At 37.4% G+C, this 21104-nt stretch overlaps 2 protein-coding genes across 5 annotated transcripts in view; both read left to right on the forward strand.

Moving 5' to 3' along the window:
• LOC134680402 (uncharacterized) overlaps window positions 1-8084 on the forward strand; it is a 227523-nt gene extending 219439 nt beyond the window's left edge. For 3 of the 4 annotated variants that reach the window (XM_063539531.1, XM_063539534.1, XM_063539530.1), the window contains exons 8-10: window positions 764-848; window positions 2988-3224; window positions 7279-8084. In XM_063539531.1, coding sequence (XP_063395601.1) covers window positions 764-848; window positions 2988-3224; window positions 7279-7394 — 438 coding nt within the window. In that variant the 3' untranslated portion in view covers window positions 7395-8084. Of the gene's footprint in view, window positions 1-763; window positions 849-2987; window positions 3368-7278 lie in introns of all 4 variants that reach the window. The other variant, XM_063539533.1, reaches the window with a different exon arrangement.
• A 4670-nt stretch (window positions 8085-12754) lies between these two features.
• On the forward strand, window positions 12755-21012 carry LOC134680400 (intraflagellar transport protein 74 homolog). Its single transcript, XM_063539528.1, has 10 exons — window positions 12755-12908; window positions 13603-13729; window positions 14233-14470; window positions 15067-15263; window positions 15779-15955; window positions 16273-16398; window positions 16789-16890; window positions 17221-17526; window positions 18704-18928; window positions 20221-21012. The coding sequence occupies exons 1-10, from the start codon at window positions 12802-12804 to the stop codon at window positions 20431-20433; spliced, it is 1818 nt and encodes a 605-aa protein (XP_063395598.1). The 5' UTR covers window positions 12755-12801; the 3' UTR covers window positions 20434-21012.
• The last annotated feature ends 92 nt before the right edge of the window (window positions 21013-21104 follow it).

Raw genomic sequence — 21104 nt, forward strand, 5'->3', positions numbered from 1 at the left:
TTATTAAATTAAAATATTTTGTTACGGGAAATTACTTTATTAAAAAATGCTTATAAGTTTAAAAATGCTAGTACAGAATAACCAGTATTATAATAATAGTAGTATAGAATAACCAGTAGTTACATAAAGACATCAATTTTTACTGTATAACCAGAAGTTAAAATTAAAATAGTAATTAGGTAATTAGAATAATTAAGGTGTGATGTGTTCGAATTGTAATTTCTCATTCTTCAGCACGATCTATAGGCGTAAATATATCAACGGTTAGCATTTATATGTATCCAAGTGTGACAAAGTTAATAAATAAAAATAAAATTTATATTTATAATTATTATACGGTGTCGTTAAATAATGATTCGTTTTAATTGCGCCAATGAACTTTATAGTTTTGGGTCCAATCAATTAATGCTATCTAATGTATAGGTACTTGACTTGATATATAAACATTTACATTTAAGATTATAAACTAACGGCTCGATTCGGAAAATGAATTAGAATTCTACTAGACTTCAACAAGTTACGATATGGATAATTTAAAGATATTTGTAAGATAGATATGTCAAATTTGACGTTTCCGCGATTCTGGAGGTCCTGTTGAACGATTTCGACAAGTTATGACTTAGATATCCAAGTCACATCTAGTCGATATCTAATGTAGATCTAGTTGATCTCTAGATCGTCTCTAGATCTTGTGATTATCTCGAAATCCGAATACAGGCATAAGTTAACCAAATAATTAAGTTATATAATAATTTGTTTTCAGCCGGATTACGACGACATAGAGGACGGCCGCCTGCCGCAGCTCGCTCGCGGGAAGTCCGACAAGGGGAAAGACAACAAAAAATACGGTAAGGAAACTTTTACCTATCGGATTTATACAGGGAATGTGTTACCATACATTAAGGGCCAGTTGCACCAACCACATTTGACAGACTGATCAACGTCAGCCGGCGCGCCCCGGCGCTTTACTATGAAAGTTTCCATACATAAAAATTTAGCGAACTCTTTAACGATACGAACAGTTTGGTGCAACCGACCCTAAGAGGTACTGGCCCCGTAGACAACTTAGACAACATGCCAATCGCTAACGCTCCGTAGCGAACCAAAGAGAATAGATTCAATAGATAGTATAGAGCGGTCGGTCATAGTAAATTTTGTAGTCACAGTAAATTAACTGCCATCTATCGACACACGACTTTAACTCAAAATAAACACGTATAAAATTATCAAAAAAATGTACATACATGGATAAATGATTTTATTATTCTTATACATGAACATGGGTCGTTCATTCACTGATATCTGTGTTAATATTGTTAAATATGAAACGGTGTCGTCACGCCATCTAGCTGAGCATAGGCCAAAGCTCTGTGCGCCATCTATGCGAGAATGACTTTTTCTTGATTTTTGAGGCACGTTTTTTCCTTACACTTTATTCATCTTATACGAAGTTACATATGTCTTTGGTAGCGAACGAAACGCAACTGTCACTGTCACAATAATATCGAAAAGTTAGAGAGACAAAGCGTTTCGATGGCGAATCGCAAGCGATCGTCACCTTGGCTAGGCCCCTTGATATATTTAGACTAACCATAGCAAAGACATAAGTACTGAACAACTTTCACTATGGAGCCAATCCCTGTATTAAGTTGTCTTATAAAACATTGACATATGAAACGGCAGATCGTCTTTAGTATAAAAAATAGTATCACCTACGTATTATTGGCTAGAAAAACAAAATTATAAACTCAAATAGGTGACTTAAGAAAAAAGTGACCCAGCCTTCAGTGGCGGAGGAGTGTAAAAAAGACAAATACAAACATATAATATAATTTGTAAAAGTTATAAAAACAAAATTGCTCTTTATCTCCTGCTTAAATGTAAAAGAATAACGCCATGTTCAGAATTTTATGAGCACCTTCGCCGCTCTGTTAATTATCTAACAGCTATTCTACCTTCATTTGTTTAATTAAAAAAGCGATAATTCCCACATGCGCCTCGGCACGTGTTCCCAAGCCGATTGTGACGAGCACAATGGATGTCGCAAACACTGGCATTTGATATATCCTTGATATTTGTTCGGCATTTATACTATAGGGTAGGTCTATAACTCGGTTCGCAGTGTCAATGTTTGGGAACGCCATACTTGATGTACAGTCATCAGCAATAGTATCTTACACAACTAGGGCCGCAAAAATATTTGACACGTTCTTATTTGGAGCGCAATAAGAGCGCGTCATATATTTTTGCGGCCCTAGTTGTGTAAGATACTATTGCTGATGACTGTACCTGTGTATCCTTGTTAGGGAAAGTCAACAAACTATAATTATGTATATTGTCACTAACCTTCTTATTTTTAAAACTCAGTACCTACACCTTTTTTAAATTTTATCTTTTAGTGGTGAACTCAAATTTGTAAAAATTACGAATAGGGACATTTTTCAGACGTTCTATAACACTATTACATAATTATTGCCCGCCACACTTCAATACACTGTCTGGTTATATGTATAGACAAAGCGACAATCCCGTTTCTACTTATCTTATAAAATATTAGCAAAAGTGGGCATGTAGGTATTTCTTTAGAAGCAATAAGATACATACATTTAATTGTTAAATTATTAGATACTTTGACTGTACAAATATTTAATCTTAGCTGCCTTACATTATACTGCCTAGATCAAGTCAGTGCAAACTTTTTTCATGCTCCGAGCCTGGCTATAATTTGAAGCACCTATTTACAAGTAGGCTTAATTTAAAATCGTTCGCTTACAGGGGCTATCCATAAATTACGTCATCGATTTTTGATGACTTTTGACTTCCCCCCCCGCCTAAAATTTTCCAAAAATCATGCTTCGAATGATCCCGTTTCCTCCTACGTCATGCTACCATCATCCGATGTCCAGACCCCTCCCCCCCTAATTTGAAATGAATAGCCCCCTAGGCGTAAAAACTGATAAACTAATGAACTGTTTCTCCCATTCCAGATGACCCGTACTACTGCGGCCTGCGCGCCCGCGTGCCGAACTTCGTAAAAACCAACGCCAAGCACATCCTCCCCGCCATGACCGAGCGCCTCACACTCAAGGACGCGCCCGTCCCAAGCAAGCGCTTCAGCGTGGCCCACGCGCACCCGGCCTTCCCGCCGCACCTGGCCCCGTTCGCTCACGCCCCCATGCCGCCCCAAGCTCTATGGCATGCCCGTTCTTACGAAAGCGGAATCGGTGCGTACGGTCCGAGGAAAGAGAAACTCATGTACCAATTCTATCCCGACAGGGAGCGCCGGCTGCGACCGCTCGTCATCCAACAACCCCGCTAGTGTACATAAGACTAACCCGCACTTTGAAGGCTCTTCGCTCCAATCTTGGTATTTAAACGACATTTTTCTGTTGCTTAGCTTGACTTGCTTCAGAATGCGTTCTTCCTGGGGCTTAGCTAAGTAGGCCGATTCGAATTTACATTGTGATATCAAAATTATATCTAAATAAGTCGCCCGTTAGTCTCGTTCGCGCCTACGAACGAAATGCACGCACGACTAACATCGTTTAGATATAATTTTGATGTTATAATTATAATTAAGTTTGAATTGGCCTTAAGGGCTTGTATACAGATTGATTAGTGTCAACCCTACAATGCATGACTTTTTTGTTTATGGAAATAAAATTATATGTGATAAATATATGTGTATACTTTTAGGGAAAAATAATAAAAAAAATACACAACGCATATTTTGGAAAATAGAAGGTTTTTTATCTGTGTTCCATATGTGGAACACCATGCATTAAGGTATAGAGTATATACATTTAAAAATATATGGCACATTTTCGTTTTCATATATTCCATTTCTTTTTGTAATGCTATCAACAGTTTTTATGGATGTGGATTGCTTTTAAGTGACTTTTGTGGATTTAGCGGCCTTGAATGATGTTTTTGACGAGATTTTTGTAATTTTACTTAGTCCTGATGAGGCCAGCTTGAAGCTCTACTGGTGATGTATTACCAGCATCAGCATTCCAAAAACTTCTGGTATTGTAGGTTGACTTTACAGAATTAAAGTGTAGGACGTGCAGATGATCATGGAACACATTGGTGACCTATTATTGAACTTGATACCAACTCCGAAATTCTGACAGGTGATTCCGATATATGGAGTTGTGATATAGTTAAAAATAAGTCATATGTAACTGGCGTCAGCTCAAGTAACTCAGGACATGACGACCGACTATTTTCTGAGTCGCTAAATTCTTCAGAAGCCCGATTTTTTGTTGCCCGCATTATTTCAAAGGCGAATTCACTATCGGCACTCGAATATCCCATCATCCAGATCCCGATCATCTTTACTTGCAAAGGATTGATAAAAATGATAAATAATGATCATTATCTGCATTCCGTAAGGATTTACTTTCGCATCGTCTAAAAACTGTTCATAATTATTAATTAATCAGCTGTTGTGAGCTCTAAACAAAGGTTAACGATTTTGAGCCTTATGCCTTGGACAGAAGTTCTCAAATGTATACATATTTTAACGTGAGTGTGCCGTAAAACCATAAATAACCGTTCCTACAGATTACGCCAAACTAAAACTTATGCCAACGTAATAAAGACTCTGACAGGTGCAAGCGTTCCTTACTTGTTTTGTGTAAGCAATATGAACCTCAATGCATGGTGTGCCATATCGGGAACGTTTGAAAAATATTGCTTGACGCTATCTAAACGTTGCAAAACTATAAAATTAAACTTACCATTGAGTAATATACAGATTAACAGTCACAATATAGATTTTTTCTTATTCTTTAACTTTAAAATGATTTTTTTGTCGCACTTCGTAACTTGTCAAAACTGATTTTTGCACCAACTCCCGAAATTTGACCGATTGTCCGTCACCATGGATATTTACTGCTACCTAGCGGCAACACGCCGAACTATTATAGTAGCCTTGAGTGTAAAGTAACCTTCAAGGTATAACAGATGTCGCTGCCTACCTGAATCTTGACGCAATTCGCACATATTTCGGTTGTGCCATATATGGAACTGTATGCATTGTAGGGTTAAATGCGAGTACATCAATTTGCCAATGAACGCAAGTAGGTATAGACCGACAAGAAATTGTGGAAATTAAAAAGTGGCAACATCGTAGTGTCGTCCCGTTTTCTTAAATTGATTTGAAAGGGACGACACTATAATGTTGCCATTTTTTAATTTCTACAATTTCTTGTCGGTCTATCTATAGGTAGCAAATGTATGAACTCGCACTAAACACTAATCAATGTGAATACAGGCTCTAAAATAATCGTTTTTCGACAAACGCCGTTCGAAAAATAATAATGTATCGGGATGAAAGCGAACGAGAAGTCACGTGATCATGTCCATACATTATTTCAGTTTCGACAAGCGTTATCTATAAACGAATATTAGCTAGCCCCCCTGGTCACTATGGCACCCTTCGTTTCTTTGTCTTGTGGGAGCACTTGGCACTTTTCAATGTTGTTTTTCTACTACGTTTCTGTCCATATTGTTCTTTTTTTTCAAAAAGTTTATCTTTACCTTTTGTGAAATTCACTTGTCTTTGTATACTTTTTCTTCACGTTACGTTCCGTTTCTTTACTCAAATCAATGTATGTTTTTCTGTGTTACCTTTTGAATACATAGTACCTATAAGTGTACCTATATATTAGTACCGTAGAGTTTCGTATCTTCGCCTGGGTTTTGACACTTTTCTCAAAAAATCTCTCAAATTTGAAAGCATTTTAATCCGTTAAGGCGAAAAAACGTTTTTTCGTATTCCTAACTATCAGTATACACCACTAAAACATTGAATTTCATTATTTAAGTTGGTAATAAATGGCCCCAAAGGCAATAGGCGATGTTTGGGTATTTTTCCCAATCTTCGCCTATGGCATGCCTTGCCGCTAATACTTACTTTTCTGTGACTTACACATGATAAGTCGCATCTCCTTGGAATGTGCTAATATACTATGAACCTTAACTACACCAGACTAGGCATATATTTAAAAAACGGGGTAGTGGGCGAAGTTAGGTAACAGTCTGAAGTTGTTTTCATACATTTTCTATAATGAAGCTAGGGCTGCCAAAAATTAACCAACATGTCAAATAAAGGGGAGTAATGGTTTATAAGTTAAAAAAATTATTATTTTTAACAAAATTGTTTAATTGTTGCAAAATTGTTGTTATTATCGTAATTGACATCAAATCAACCTTATTTACATAAAGTGAGACATAAAAATACCTATTTGGTACCTACTCAATATCGGTAAGAGTAGAAATAAACATTTGCATATAGCGTAAACTAAAATAACCAAACATAAGAAAATATTTAAATCTGGAAACAAATAATGTCATCCACCAATGAATGTGGTACAAAAAATTTGTCAACCCTAGGGGTAGGCGAAATTTGGCAACAAGATGGACGCAAAGTACCCTCTCCAACGTTTTATCCAATTGTTACTTCTAAACGTGAGCTAGCCATTAAATAATAGTTTCATATGAAAAAGAGATAGTTATAGGATATAATCATGTAAAAAGTTTAACATTACCGGGTCCGTATCACCGTTTAAAACTGAAGTTAAAACACTGGTTTAAAAAAACGTGTGGTCGGCGTCGCGAAAAAACCCCACTAAAGGTCAACTGTGTGGAGTTAGCCGCAGAATGTTCGAAGAATATTGACACCCGTAAAAAATACTTTGTATTTAGCAGTTTTATGTAAGGCTTACATTAGAAACATTTTGTTAATGGCAACTTATGTCAAACTAGGCGAAAATAGGTAGCGCAGGCAAAGATACGAAACTCTACGGTAGTAGTGCATATTTTGTAATTTAGTTAGAAAACCCGTAGCGAATTAGCCAATGCCGCTTTAGAGCGCGCGCTTTGCGTTCTATTTTTATTTTCTCTATCATTTGATTCATTTGGTTTTGATAATTATCCAAACATATACTGTTTTCACAAATTTTTTATTGTGTGACACAAGTAGCATGGACACGAACGCACTGACTCTGACATGGACACTTAGATGACTTATAGTCGAAGCGACGGTTGCATTTTTACCTACCTTACTAAACATACATTACAATAACTGCTGTGAGAATATTACTTGATTTGTAAAACCTTTGGAGCCTTCATATATTACGTTCCTCCTCTTTAAAATTGTGTTATCTATGGAAGATAAGTTGCCCTGATGATTAAAATTGGTAAAAATGCAACCGCCATCGGCACAGTCTAGCACGTAGCTAGCACTAAGACTAACGACCACAATGCTTTCAGATGGAGAGCATTATGACCCCTATGCGTTGTACGGCCGTCTGCCCATGCCTGGCCGCGGCTTCCCTCCCCCTCCGCCGGCGCACGCGCGTCACATGTTCATCGGAGAGTGGGACTAAAATGCACCTTAAACCCTACACAGTAGAGACATATTAGCTTGTATTTATAGTTTATGCGGCAAAATTGTTGCATAAAACATAATTTAGCCGAATAAACTATAGCCACCTGAATGTTAGTCGATTAATGTAACTGTAAGGAGTAGGTATTGTCACATTGATGTTGTTGAAGGATATGTGTGGCAAATATAAGTTTTTATATTTATTTTGTGGACAGGAATGCTTTATATCAATGTGACTGTATCTGTGAGTCTAGATGAACGGTTTTTTGTAAATATTTACTTTGTTGTAAATTTGTTTGTACAGTAGCGTAATCTGTATTTTAGATTTTTGTATTCTGTTGCGTTTTTTGTTTGGACACAAAATGCGTCCTTGGCTTTAGTTATGTTTATACATTTTGAAAATTTTTATTCGATTTTATGTATTATCCATTTTGGAAATAAGCTATAATGTATCTAGAGTAATAGTTAAGAAGTAGATGTTGGCAGAATATTTTCTGACACATTTAATTTAAACTAGTTACTAAAATAATGTAACAAATCACTGCCACTTGATTTTACATTTCTATATTATCTTATGAAATGTTTTATATTTATTAATTAGGTGTCAATCCTAGTCAAAAACTGGGTTGGGAAAAATGAAAATAAACACAGGCGAAACAAATGAACCATGGTGTTTTTCAATATTATGACTTTAAAGTAAGGGCACTAAATGCATATACACGGTGTAACATGAGTAAACCGAATAATTTTAACAGCGTATTCCTGATCATATTTAGAGACAAAACTGTCCTATAAACTTTTTTGAAATTCGCCTAGTTTCAGAGATATTATTAATTTAAAAAAAAAACAAGTTTTTATTGTTACATAGTGTAAAAGGCCTTTTTGATGGTGATGTTGCTGCTATGGGACGTAGTCTAAATATCCTTATTGATAGATGTCAAAAAGTAACAAGTAACACTTTGCAAAAAGTAGGTTACACGAAAAAAAAATGAAAAAACCAATTTTAAGTGACAAGTTTACCAATAAAATTTATTTTTTATGTACAAATACATTCAAAAAACTGAAAAAACAAAACAAAAAAATATTTTTTTTTGGCGAAATTGACCTAAACTCATATTATATTTTTTACTTCTTTTGACCTCAGAAATGCGTGGTTAAAATTATTCGGTTTACTCATGTTACACCGTGTATAATAACTTGAAAAGTGTACCGTAAACCGAGGTTACAAACTATTCCATACGCAAGTGATAAATTACCAATTAAACCTATGACATAAGTTATGTCTACATAAGTTGTGATAATTATGTCAAAAAGGAAAACATTTTTCGTTCTAATTCTGTAGAAACATAAAACTTTCCCCACTAGTTGCAAAGTAACCCCGGTCTACAGTATGCACTATTTAGTTAAAATAATTTTGTATTGCCTTTTGTAAATACTTTCCTTATAATATTTCTGTTAGCAATAATATTCCCTAAATATTATCTTAACACCCTTATACGTTCTCCGGGTTTTCTTAAGTTTTCGCCAATACTCAATATAATCTTATATTAAATACCAACTTAGTTACTCTTTACTACTCGATCGGTATAATTTATTGTAAGTTTTAAGCAGTGTATGGTTGGTTATGTTTTAAACTATTTTTAGAAAGAAGAATAGAGCGCGTACCTAGACAATGTAAATCCTACCTTATGGAACATAATTTTAAATTGGTAGGTAAGCATTATTGTGTTCAATGAAACATGAAAATTGCAGTCAGCGCCTGGACTACACTGACATCCTAATGGCTCCTCTACACGATGGCCCAGCGCCGGCCACTCCAAGGGACGCATTTATGCGTTAGAGGGAGCAAGTGATATTGCTATCTCATTCTACCGCATGGCTGCGTTCCTTGGAGTGGCCGGCGCTGGCCCATCGTGTAGAGGAGCCATAAAAACTGACGTTTTCATTATGATGTTCAGGCGCTTAAAATTACTGTAGATTTAGTTTTCATAATTTTGTATCAATATTTTAAGATAACTTAGTAAGTTTAAAACTGGCTATATGTACGTTTGGTATAAAAAATCAATTTGTACATTGTATTTAGATTGTATAGCTTTTTTTAAACTGACAATTGTACATTGAAAATAAAAGTTGCAGGTGCTACTCTGGTTACCATTTCGTATCTTATGTATTATTGTAGATAATTAAATAATGATACTCCTTTTGATATGTCACAAAAGACGAATGCATTTTTCCCGCATACGATAGATGGAAATGTTTAACAAACTCGAATTCTGTAGTAATAATATCAACATCCGAATTATATAATGTTAAAGAGGGTGTTGGTTTGAGTAACCTACTTATGTATCGATAAATAAACAATTATTTTTAAATCCTGTTTTACTTGATTACACTGCACTGAATCTATTCCTTGCCTGTAAAGAAAGTTGTTTGTTGTGGAAAATTTAATGGAGCCGTACAGCGCCATCTCGTTTATTTGATTATTACCTATATAGCAGAGATATATATAACTCCGTAATAAGATAAATAAAGTCTAAGACAGAAAAACGTGCCTCGGAAATCAAGAAAAAGTCATTCTCGAATAGATGGCGCACACACCTTTGGGTATTCTCGGCTAGATGGCGTTGACAACACCGTTTGATATTTAACAATTTTAACACATATCAGTGAAAGAACATGGGTCAGTATGGAACAATAAAAATTAAAAATCATTTATCCGTAAACATATTTTGATTAATTTAATTTATACTTTTTCCATTTTATTTTAAGTTTTAATCGTGTGTCGATAGATGTCATTAAGTGTAGCGTGACTACAAAATTTACTTTGGCAATAGCCCTCTATACTATCTATTCTCTTTGCCTATAGTAACCTTTCAGGCAGATGTATAAGATTAGTGAGTATTATGGTGAACCAGGATCTATTGAGGGTGCGCCATGTTACGGAAATTTGTTGGTACTAATTTCTAGCAATGGCAACAATTTTAATAATAGACAACATCTACCCTCTATGATAGTTGTCAATATTGACAATGTAAACATTGCTTTGTCTAGTTTCGTGTGAATTATTATTAGACTGCAATAATCATGCCGAAAGTTTTAGATTTTACAGAGAAAAAAGTTGTAAATAGTGTATATAGTTATTTATTGGAAGAAAAAACGTGCGAGAGAGGAATTTCTTCCATTAGAAAACATAACGAAATTAGCATCTGAATTGACGGGTAAGTTTCAAACTTATGGACAAATGTCACTATAGTCAGGTCGTCACGATTTGGTTGATGTCTTGTAATAATTTGATTTGGGTATTACGTGTATCGCATGCATCGGTATTAGACGTGCGCGCCGACCTAAAATTTGCCGGCGGCGGCGCGCCGGCTTTTTTGGTCGGCGCGGCGCGGCGGCGCCGGCGTGTGGCAAGTTTTTTCATTTAGGTATTACCTACTAAAAACTGCAAAAATTAACTATCTATAGTTTTTCACTAGCATTATACTTACGCACACGCTGTTCTTGTACATATCCCCGATTCTAACATACATTTTTTTTTAAACAAAAGGGGGTGGCTGTCTTCCGGCTAGCCACCCCAAACCACTTTTTGTAAGTTTTTTTTGGTCTAGATAGCAAGATATTCGTTAGTTCATGATTGTTCAGGCATTATAGAATCGTTAGGGCCCCGATTCCTTAATTTTTTTTTATTTTTTCAAAGTGGGGTGCCTGTCTTCACGCTAACCACCCCACCCCCAAATCAGCCAAATTAACTAGGTATGTCCCAGATTATATAATAGTTCTTACGAACAGATACTTATCTCTCAAACAAAACGCAAATACCTACCGTTTTGATACCTACACAAAAATACAATGGAGTGACCTTCAACGCGCCGCTCCCCGCACCGCGCGCACCGGCACAACACTAGGGTTGCTGACGCTTAGAAATGATAAATAAATACCTACTTAAACAGCGGAGTGAAATAAAAGGAAAGCTAAATCTTAAATTATACCTAATATTCCGATTATGCGTTAGTGTTTGCGAAATAGTCATTTTAAAAGGTCATATGTCCCTGCAGTAACCGCAGTGTTTACGCCGTTTTATAAACCGCGCAATAATCCCAGCAAGAATTAGTATTAAAACTTCGTGTTATTTAAAACCACATAGAGATTAATGTTACACAATAAAGAAAAATAATAGAAACCCCATGAATACAGGTAATTAATTATAAGTTAACCAGAGTAAAAATAAGTTGGCACTTTCCGGTGTAAAGTTAACTTACTGTCGTTAAAATAAACATTTACCAAAATAAATTAAAAATTTGCTACCTATTTCAAATAGATAGATATCTAAAACTATACATTTGTCATACATAATAAACATTACATGTTTAATTAAAGAAATTCAATAGTAGGTAGGTACCTACTACGTAGCTTGTAACTATCGTAAAAATCGACAGTGCGGCGCGCGGTGACGTGCGTACGTGAGCGCGTGTGGCAACCAACTGGCTTGTTTTTCTACCGTGAACGGGAGCAGATTCGTAGGTATAAATCCGAGCTCGCGCGGAGAGTTCCATAGGCCTGACTATGTGAATTCATCGGACGACGTTAGTTCACGTTTGTTCAGGCATTAAAATCGTTAGAATCTCATTAGATTTGCCATAAAAAAATAAAATCGAAAAATTCATATATATGGCCGTGCATCGGCGCGCCGAGTGGATGAGCCGGCGGCGGCGGCGCGTATGAATGGCGGCGCGGCGCGGCGGCGCCGGCGCGGCGCGCACGTCTAATCGGTATCACGGATTGCTTTTGTTCCCAACGCACTGTTGTCATATAATGACAAAGAAAAAAAAAGTGACTACCACGAGTTCTTGAATAAAGATAATTTTAAAAAGTGGGTCACAGAAAAACTTATTCCCAATCTCGACAAAAATGCCTGTGTTGTCATGGACAACGCAAGATATCTTTCTTTTCAGGTCAATAAAGCACCTAACACTCAATGGAAGAAGGGAACAATTGTCAAATGGCTCGATGACAATAATATTAGTGATCCGCGAAAAGCAACTATAGCCACTTTGCTAGTTATCGTGAGGAAAAATAAGCCCGATTCGCACTATTTAAAGTTGTCGGAATAAAACAAAAATCATCGGCCAATTTCCATTGTCCTCACTATACAAATTGTTGCTATATAAAATTCAAAACGAGCGCCGTCTTGACAATACTCCCAAAGTTCTGGTTTACCTATATATTCTTTGTATAAGATGTAGTATGTGGCGGAACCGGTAACCATAGTGGCTTCCAAACAAACTCCTTTTCATTAACCACACGTCCCATAATGGTAACCATGGCAACACATAAACAACACAGCCATTGCGCGTGCCACAGAACGTTACCGTAAAAAACACTGTTCGCTAATAATTTTGGTCAATATGGATTTTTCTGACGGCAGTGGAGTGGACAGCGCGGTTCGGAGAGAACGGCCCGTGTCCAGGCGGGGATTTAGAGAATATAGTAACAGTAGTTCTGCTGTGTCAAGGTGAGAAGTTTAGGTATTGATATTTTTGTAAATTCTATTTTAGTTTAATTGTATATTTTATTATGGATGTAATTAGATGAATTAGAATTTACCGGTGTCCTAGAAAAGTTTTATATTATATGCAACAGTGAACACTAGGTTTCTGGATGTGCGCAGTTGCAGTATAATTATATATTTATGCATATAATAGTATGCATGTAGGTATTGTAGGTACCTACCTATGTGGGTGAGTATGTCTATGTCGTCTGTTTCACCGTAGCGTAACTTCAACACTACCTACAGAGCTGATATTGAGTGTAAGAGGAAACTAAATTTGCAAGTTTGTTTGGCTATCCTTTCTGCTCCCGTCAGTTAAGAATATTTATTAACAAAGTACCGGTATCGTCTTGGGTCGTCCCATTCGTTTTTCGTCAAGTTCTTAAATTAATTCGTTTCAATCGTCGGTGGCTTTCAATGTAGAATGAGTGACGAAAGCAGAATAGGACTAATTTAAGAACTTGACGAAAAACGAATGGGACGACCCAAGACGATACCAAAGTACCAAAAGTTAATATGACGGGACCGGGACCGATTTTAAATAGATACCTTAGCTACAACTAACTTATAGGCTTTACCGTGGTTAACTTTCAGTAACAAAACATACATATATTTTAGTTTCACTAAGACTAAGATTACCTAGGTGTGTTTTGGACAGAAGTGGCAGCATGCGTCCGGCGTCAGCGTACCGCGGCGGCACAGCCTCTCGCCTATCCACGGCTGCACTCGGCCCGGCCCCGCCGACAGCCGGCCGACAGTCCACGGCTATGACTGGTTTTTCAATGGTAATAGTAAATGTATATATATTTCATGTTTATAATTGTGATTATTTATGATTTTCACATGCCTACACTGTGTATTAAACAAGAGCGCCTGCCAAATAAATCTTTGCAATGTTTATTGCCGTAAATGTTGCTAATTCTCTCCGCACAGGCGATTAAAATCGTCATTTTATCTTAGATTGGGAAACTTGTACAACAAACAATACAGATTTGTACCTACACAATGGGACCAACGTTGACGACGCGTTAAGTCAAGAATGCTGGGTTTCAGACTGGCGAATAAGTACATACATTTTTATGAGAAGACGGAATTGATTTACCTTTATCATAACAGAAAAGTCCACTGTATCTAACTAAAAGGTATGGACTAAAATATTTAGGCGAACAACAGGGTCACTAACATAATATAAATAGGTATCTGGAATTCCTAGTTGACTATTACATTGGATATTGAACATCGATATACCTACATATAACATCTTATTATATTTTCATTCTCTCCAAAGATCGACCGGCCGATAACCCAGCAAGGCATCTCTGGTCTCCGCACGGGCACAGCCCGCGGGTTCCGAACCCGGCAACTCCAGGACAAGCGTTATTGGGAAGAGCTGATGCAAGTCAAAGTGAGAGAGATGAAGGCTGAGATCGCGAGGCTGAGCGAGCAAGCTGATGCTGGGGAGAGGGAGAGGTCAGCGAAGAAGCATTATGAGAAGAGGGTTAAGGATTTAGCCCAAGAATTAACTGGTAGGATGATTTTGTGCTTTATTTACTTCTCGAAGGGAGATAATGTCGTCCAGAAAAAATACTCTCCATTTCTCCCTTTATTTTTTGGACTGTAGCCATCAAAAAGGCACACAGGCCAGATCCAGCCGATGGCCGATGGGGTCGAAAAGTGCTCGAGTGGAGACCACGGACTAGCAAGCGCAGCGTAGGACGTCCACCCACAAGATGGACGGACGACCTTGTTAAGGCCGCCGGAAGACGCTGGATGCGGGTCGCTTCCAACCGGTACGAATGGAGGTCCAAGGGGGAGGCCTATATGTTCAGAAGTGGACGTCTTATGGCTGAGATGATGATGATATTGAATAGATTTAGAAATATCTCACGACTACAGTAGTGGACAATGTCCACGTTAGCTCGAAAATCTTACGAAAAATCGTCCAAAAAACAACAATATCATTGTTTATAGTCACAATTAGAAGTCTCCAAGCGGGTGAGGTGTTAAAAATGTGAAAATTGACCTCGTAACTCTATTGTTAAGGAACTATAAGCACATTAAGATCATATAAACCCCCTTAGACCTTACCTACTTTCTGCTATTAACTTCGAACCTTTTTCAGATCTACAAGGTCGCCTCTCAGATTACAACACTGCCATCCGCATAGCCAACGGCGAAGCCTCGAAGCACTCAGTGGAAGAGCAGACCAGGGAGCTTGAGCTGAGCAATAAGAAGCTGCAAGAGGAGGTGGAACAGGTGTTCTTGGAGAAGCAGAGGAAGGAGAACCAGCTGAGGCAGCTGAGGGAACAGATGGAGAAGGTTAGTGAATATTGACGTATTGGTACGATGGAAAGGGACAAACGATTATTATCGGCTTGACAACTTTAGTTAGTAGACGTTTAAGATGAAAGGGGGAAAGTTTCTCTTATGCTTGGGTCTGCTGTTTCCCCTTACTTGTTGCTGTCGACGGAAGTAACTTGAAACACTCTAATTTTGTATTCGTAACCTCAGTACTCAGGGTCATTCTTTTGATTACTTACAACTTTCATAGTTAAAAATAGTAGACCCCGGAAATCGCACAGATATCGTTTTTAACCCTGTTTGTTCAAATGCTGTTTTTATATAAATACTTAGTTGTAGGTGCTATCCTTTTGTAGATAAGTCTTAGTTTTTCAACAATTCTCTTTCTTCTCTTACTACTCGTAAAAGTGAAAGCTTGACTGGCGTAGGTAAGGGTTATAAGTGCAAAAGCAATTGACAATTAAAGTACGGAAATAGGTTTTACTTTTTGTGCAGAAATACAGGATTGTACCATAAAGACGTTTTTTTTACAGGAGCAATCAACAATATCAAAATTATTATCAGAAATGACTCCCGAGCAGAAGGATCAGTACAACGAGCTGGAAGCAACGGCTGCAGCCTTGAGAGAAGAAGTTGAACAGTCCAGGACTCAGATTGATCTGTTGACTAAGGAAAAGGATCAGTTTAGCAAGGAGATTTCTGGATCTCAGGTAGGATCCTATTTACCCGGCTTTATCCTCCTGGCAAAAGTGTACTACATTAGATAGTTTGAATATAATTTTGTCAATATGTTACTTTGTAGGACGCTGATCTTTAGAAAGTGAAGTACTTTTAACTTCTCTTCCTCTCCAAGCCAAGAAACTTCGGATCTGATTGATTCACCTGATAGTCCCTTGTCGCTACACATGGACACATCCACATCCAGTACTTTTCCAGAATATTCATCCTTGCAGACTTCTTCTGTGTATTAACCAGTTTATATTTTGTTTATATTACGTGTGTTCTTATGAAACCTATATATTTCCAGATAAAACTTCATTTGCTTGAGCTACACCGACGATTGGCAACCGCTGAAGAGAAGCGCGACAACCTAAAGAATGAAATGAACAACCGCTTAGACCCACAAGAGGAAAGAGAAAAGCTTCTGCAACAGGCAAGTACACCAATTACAATATATTCAAAAAAAGATTTTTTCTACGTAATACAAATCCTTCTAAAAAAAAGGAAAGAGACGACAAAATGAAAATTTGCAATTTGCAATCACACCTGAATTTTAACTTATTAATTAAACTGCGCTGGGTCAGCCACTTAAAGATACTGAAAACGCCACAATACCACTAAGCGTAGTTAATTTGGTTTTCCATGGACGTTTAAATACTCTAGACTTCATGACTCCAATGATATATTATCTTGAGCGGCCAGTCTGACATTTTCCATTTAGACGCTCTTCACTATCTTTATTGCATCTCTCATCCTTTCCAAGCACTGTGAATTCCAATCCTAAGGACCTTAAAATTATTTACAAGCTTGACAAATATTTCAGGTTAGAGAAGACAACGCATCAATCCAATCGCTCGACAGCAACGCCGCCAGCCTGAAAGAACAGATACGGAAGGTTCAAGAACTGATCGACGAGGCAGAACAGGTAAGACAAGGCCTTATCACATCATCAGGGACACCTTTTAATGAAAATTTAAAAATTCTGGTAGATTCTTAAGAAGTGTTATATGAGGCAGAATGAGAAATTGGAGGGAGGGATTGGTATATCTAAATTGAGTTTATTTTATAACTTGACGTTGAAACTTTATGGTTGTAAACAGGCGCTGCCTCCTAGAGTTTACGCTTGGTCCCTTGCTCCTTGGAAGCTCTGCCGACTTCACTTGACGAAAAAAAAAAAATTACTTAATTACCTACTTTTAAGCAACGGCTCTGTTCAATATTTAAATGAACATTCACTAAACTGATTATTTTGCAGGACTTAGAGGAAGGTAACTCTGAGCGTCACCAGAAATACAGAGAACTCAAGAAACGAGAGGAAACCATGGACAATTTCATGTCAACTTACGAAGAAAACCTCAAAAAGGAACAAGACCGCATCGAACAGCTGGAAAAAGACATCGTTTTCGCTTTAGAACACAGCAGTTCTAATATTGACATGGATTTGAGTGAGCTGGACTCTTTGAAGCAGAAGGAAGGTTATACCTCGGTGTATGATGAGGGGAAGAAATCGATGGACACTTTGATGAAGGATTATGAGAGGTTCCAGAATAATTTGAAAAAGGTTGGTTAATATTGAGTTTGATATATTTTAAAAGATTCTCAAAAGTAGGAATACCTAGTAAGAAGTTACTAGAAGTCTCTATTCTGAAAATTACATGTTTCATACAAATATGTGTAGTAGGTACCTCTGCCTACCTACTTATCCAAATATTGGAACATCAATCTTTGGATCAAACAGTAGGTACTTATTTAGACCTGTTGGCATATGCAGTATGCCGATTGCCGATGCGGATCTAAATAATACAATTCATCTTGTTGAAACTACACCTAGGGCTTTTGCCTATAAAGTGTTTTGTGATATTTACATAGTTAATCTAATAAAAAAATCTGGATTCGGTAGACAGAGAAGCATGGCGTTCCTTAGTGTCAGAGGCCAAGATCCACTTCGGCACAGGGCGGACACGCCATACATCAAAACTCGTTTGCGTGTATATGTGTGAACGGCACGTCTGTACACGCGTCATTGTGTGAGTAAGTCGCTTAGGGCTACTATTTACATGTTTTTGAGTTCACGGAGCGTTATCGTTGTACTCGTAACGTAAATATCAAACATTTTATTCCTAAAATTAAAGAAACAAACATAATTTACAAGATGGTATTTTCTCCTAGATCCTTGCTATAATAAACTGTTCTATTCACAGGTCACAGCTAATATTATTTGAACGTATATGCGAACTCACCCGTAAAGGCCGTAAAATATTACGTAAAGTATGGTGCGGCAATAAATTACCAAAAATGTCATGTCGAATTGTCGATACACAATTAGCGTGGACTAAATATAAATAATTACAAAACGCTACTTTTTAATATATGTATAATAAAAATAAATGTTCTTTATTTCGTGAATTTGAAAAACAACCATACATCGCAAAATACATCGGCATTTTGAACGTTGCGTCATCGCGCCGCGGCGTTGCTAGCCGAACTGAGAGTATGTCAGGAGTCCGTCAGAACTCAGTCGCGGGGCGAGGTAATCCGAGTCGGGGCGGGGCGGTGCGTGTCCGTTCTGTATGATAATACTATTACTTATTCTGTGACTTCGGGTCGCTGCGCCACGGCAGTAGTAGTAGTAGTAGTAGTGGATTCGGTAGAGATAACCTATAATTAGCTGCAGGTTAATTACACTGCAACAACTCAGGTGAGAAATCAGTTGATTACAACCTTTTTTATTTTTTTAGGCGGAATCAACTCGCGAACGCCTAGCGACCGAGCTCCAAACCTTACCAGAGAAAACCCAGGCCATGCAAGAAGAGCTCGTCACATTATCGGACTTGGAAAGGCTTCGTGACGAAGGCGAGGAACAGAAGAAAGCGTTAGAAACAGAAATACAGCTACTCAAAGAGAAGCTAGCGCCCACGGAGAGCGCGGTTACGGAGGCTGCTAGTAAACTGAAGAAATTGCAGGTATGTTAACATTTCATCAGATTCCAGACAGAGTTTTGAAACCCAGTCAAACACTGCTACGTAGCAACTTATAGAATTTTAATTTTCTAACATAACAAAACCGATGCTGCCAGCGAAAGGTGTAGGGTGGTATTTCATCTACCTATCCAATTTCTTTGTCGTGCATAACGTCTCACTCTCACATTAAGCAAAATATGAGACGCAAATACACATTGGACCAATATATTGGACAGATGGAATACCACCCTTAAGCATAACACTTTCTTTTCACGCTGTGTCTGGAGGCTGTGCCTGTATTGCTGCTCGGAGTAAATTGAGAGCCGAACACACCCGAACAATTCAGTTGATATTGCGATGGAAACGACTTAGTTGTGTTTGCTCAGAGCAAAAAAAAGGTCAACCACGGCGTTGCATGAACAAGAGATTTCCTTTAGCAGGATTGGTCCTTAGGACCCAAGGATGGATTTAAGAAGTGGAGCCACCCAGATTTTTAAGCGTCTGCGACGTTTGAGGTTAATAATTCTTTAAGTTTAGGTTCTAAGTCAAGTTTAGTATCATTTTCAATTAAATCAAAGATGTAGACATAGATTTCATCGAAATCGGTTTAGCGTTTATTGATTTCCCATACAATCCTACACCTTACCTTTCATTTTTAAGGTTTTTTTTTGGAATAAAAACTATCCTATGTTCTTCCCTGGGCGCTCAAACGATCTCTATACCAAATTTTATCTAAATCGGTTCAGCAGTTATTGAATCCCCATACAAATTTCCTCCTCCCTCCTTAAGGGATGATCATTGAGATTAAAAGTACGCTATGTTATTTCCTGGGACTCAAACTATCTCTGTACCAAATTTTAACTAAATTGGTTCAGCAGTTCAAGCGTGAAGAGGAATTTAAAAAAAGTATTTTTTTTCATATTTTATGTGTTTTTACTTCGGAATGGTGTCATTATGATATCAGAAACGAATTCGGCACCAAAACTATCCTATGTTCTAGAAGGGTAGAAACGAATTTATACGGAAACGATACCAAACTTGACCTAGTAGCTTAAATGATACAGATATCAAGATCAAGTTGAGAGCCCCTTCCCCTAAAAATCTCGGTGGCTCCACTTCTTGAATCCATCCCTGGGTCCTAAGGACCAATCCTGCCAAAGGAAATCTCTTGTTCATGCAACGCCGTATATTAGCTCCAGTGCCATCCGCTAACTAGGTCTTTTTATGATTCTCGTCCAATTAGACGAGATCTCCCTTTCTGCATCATATAATTTTATATAATTTTTTATTCTCAGGAAAGCCTTGACGGCAACGAAATGTACGCCAAACTCAACAAACTCGAAGACCAACTGGCCCAACTAGAAGACCGGAAGACCGTTCTAGAAGAAGATATAGCTTCTATTACGATGAAGGGAGACTATGAGCCTATAAAGAAGAAGGCTTTAGAAGAGCTGGCAGAGTTGAATAAGAAGATCATTGAGGATTTAAATTATGGGAAGTCTTATTAGTTTTGAACGGTGAAAATGAATAGTGATCGGGAGTGTAAGTGAAATTTCACTTACTCTCGCGACCCACTTGCGTTCACTGTAGAGAGACCCTAAATGGTCCCTTTAAGAAATGTCACTACAATTGTTCTATTGAATGTGTATAACATATATAACAAGTAATCTCTGGTAATAAAGTTGGTTAATATTTGTATAAGATGGACATGACGTCTTTATAACAGAGATATGTTCACATATTTGTAAGCAAGTTGGCCGCTCCGATGTATCTGCTGATGACCATCAGGGCTCGGAACCGGTATTTTTAAAACACCCCGAAATATACCAATATACTGACTTATTTTATGCTCTTTACGTAGGACTGAATCATGTATTTAGGTAACGACTTTGTGTTATAAGATTGTCCAATTGAAAATGAAATATTAACCAAAGAACGAAAAAGAACTTAATAATACCGGTATTTTTGTATGGAGCAAATACCGGTTTCCGACCCCTGATGACCATACATCATGTGTAGTGTGAACTATTCACACATAATATGTAATTTTGTAACTATAAGGGCGATTAAATGACAATATAATATTACATACCTTCATTTTATTTCAACACGTCATATTTTATATCACAGACTGGACTTACACTACAATTTCACTACGTTCACAACTAAAAATAATTTA

This window comes from Cydia fagiglandana, chromosome 3 (assembly GCF_963556715.1).
Source record: "Cydia fagiglandana chromosome 3, ilCydFagi1.1, whole genome shotgun sequence".
Classification (NCBI taxonomy): Eukaryota; Metazoa; Arthropoda; class Insecta; order Lepidoptera; family Tortricidae; genus Cydia; species Cydia fagiglandana.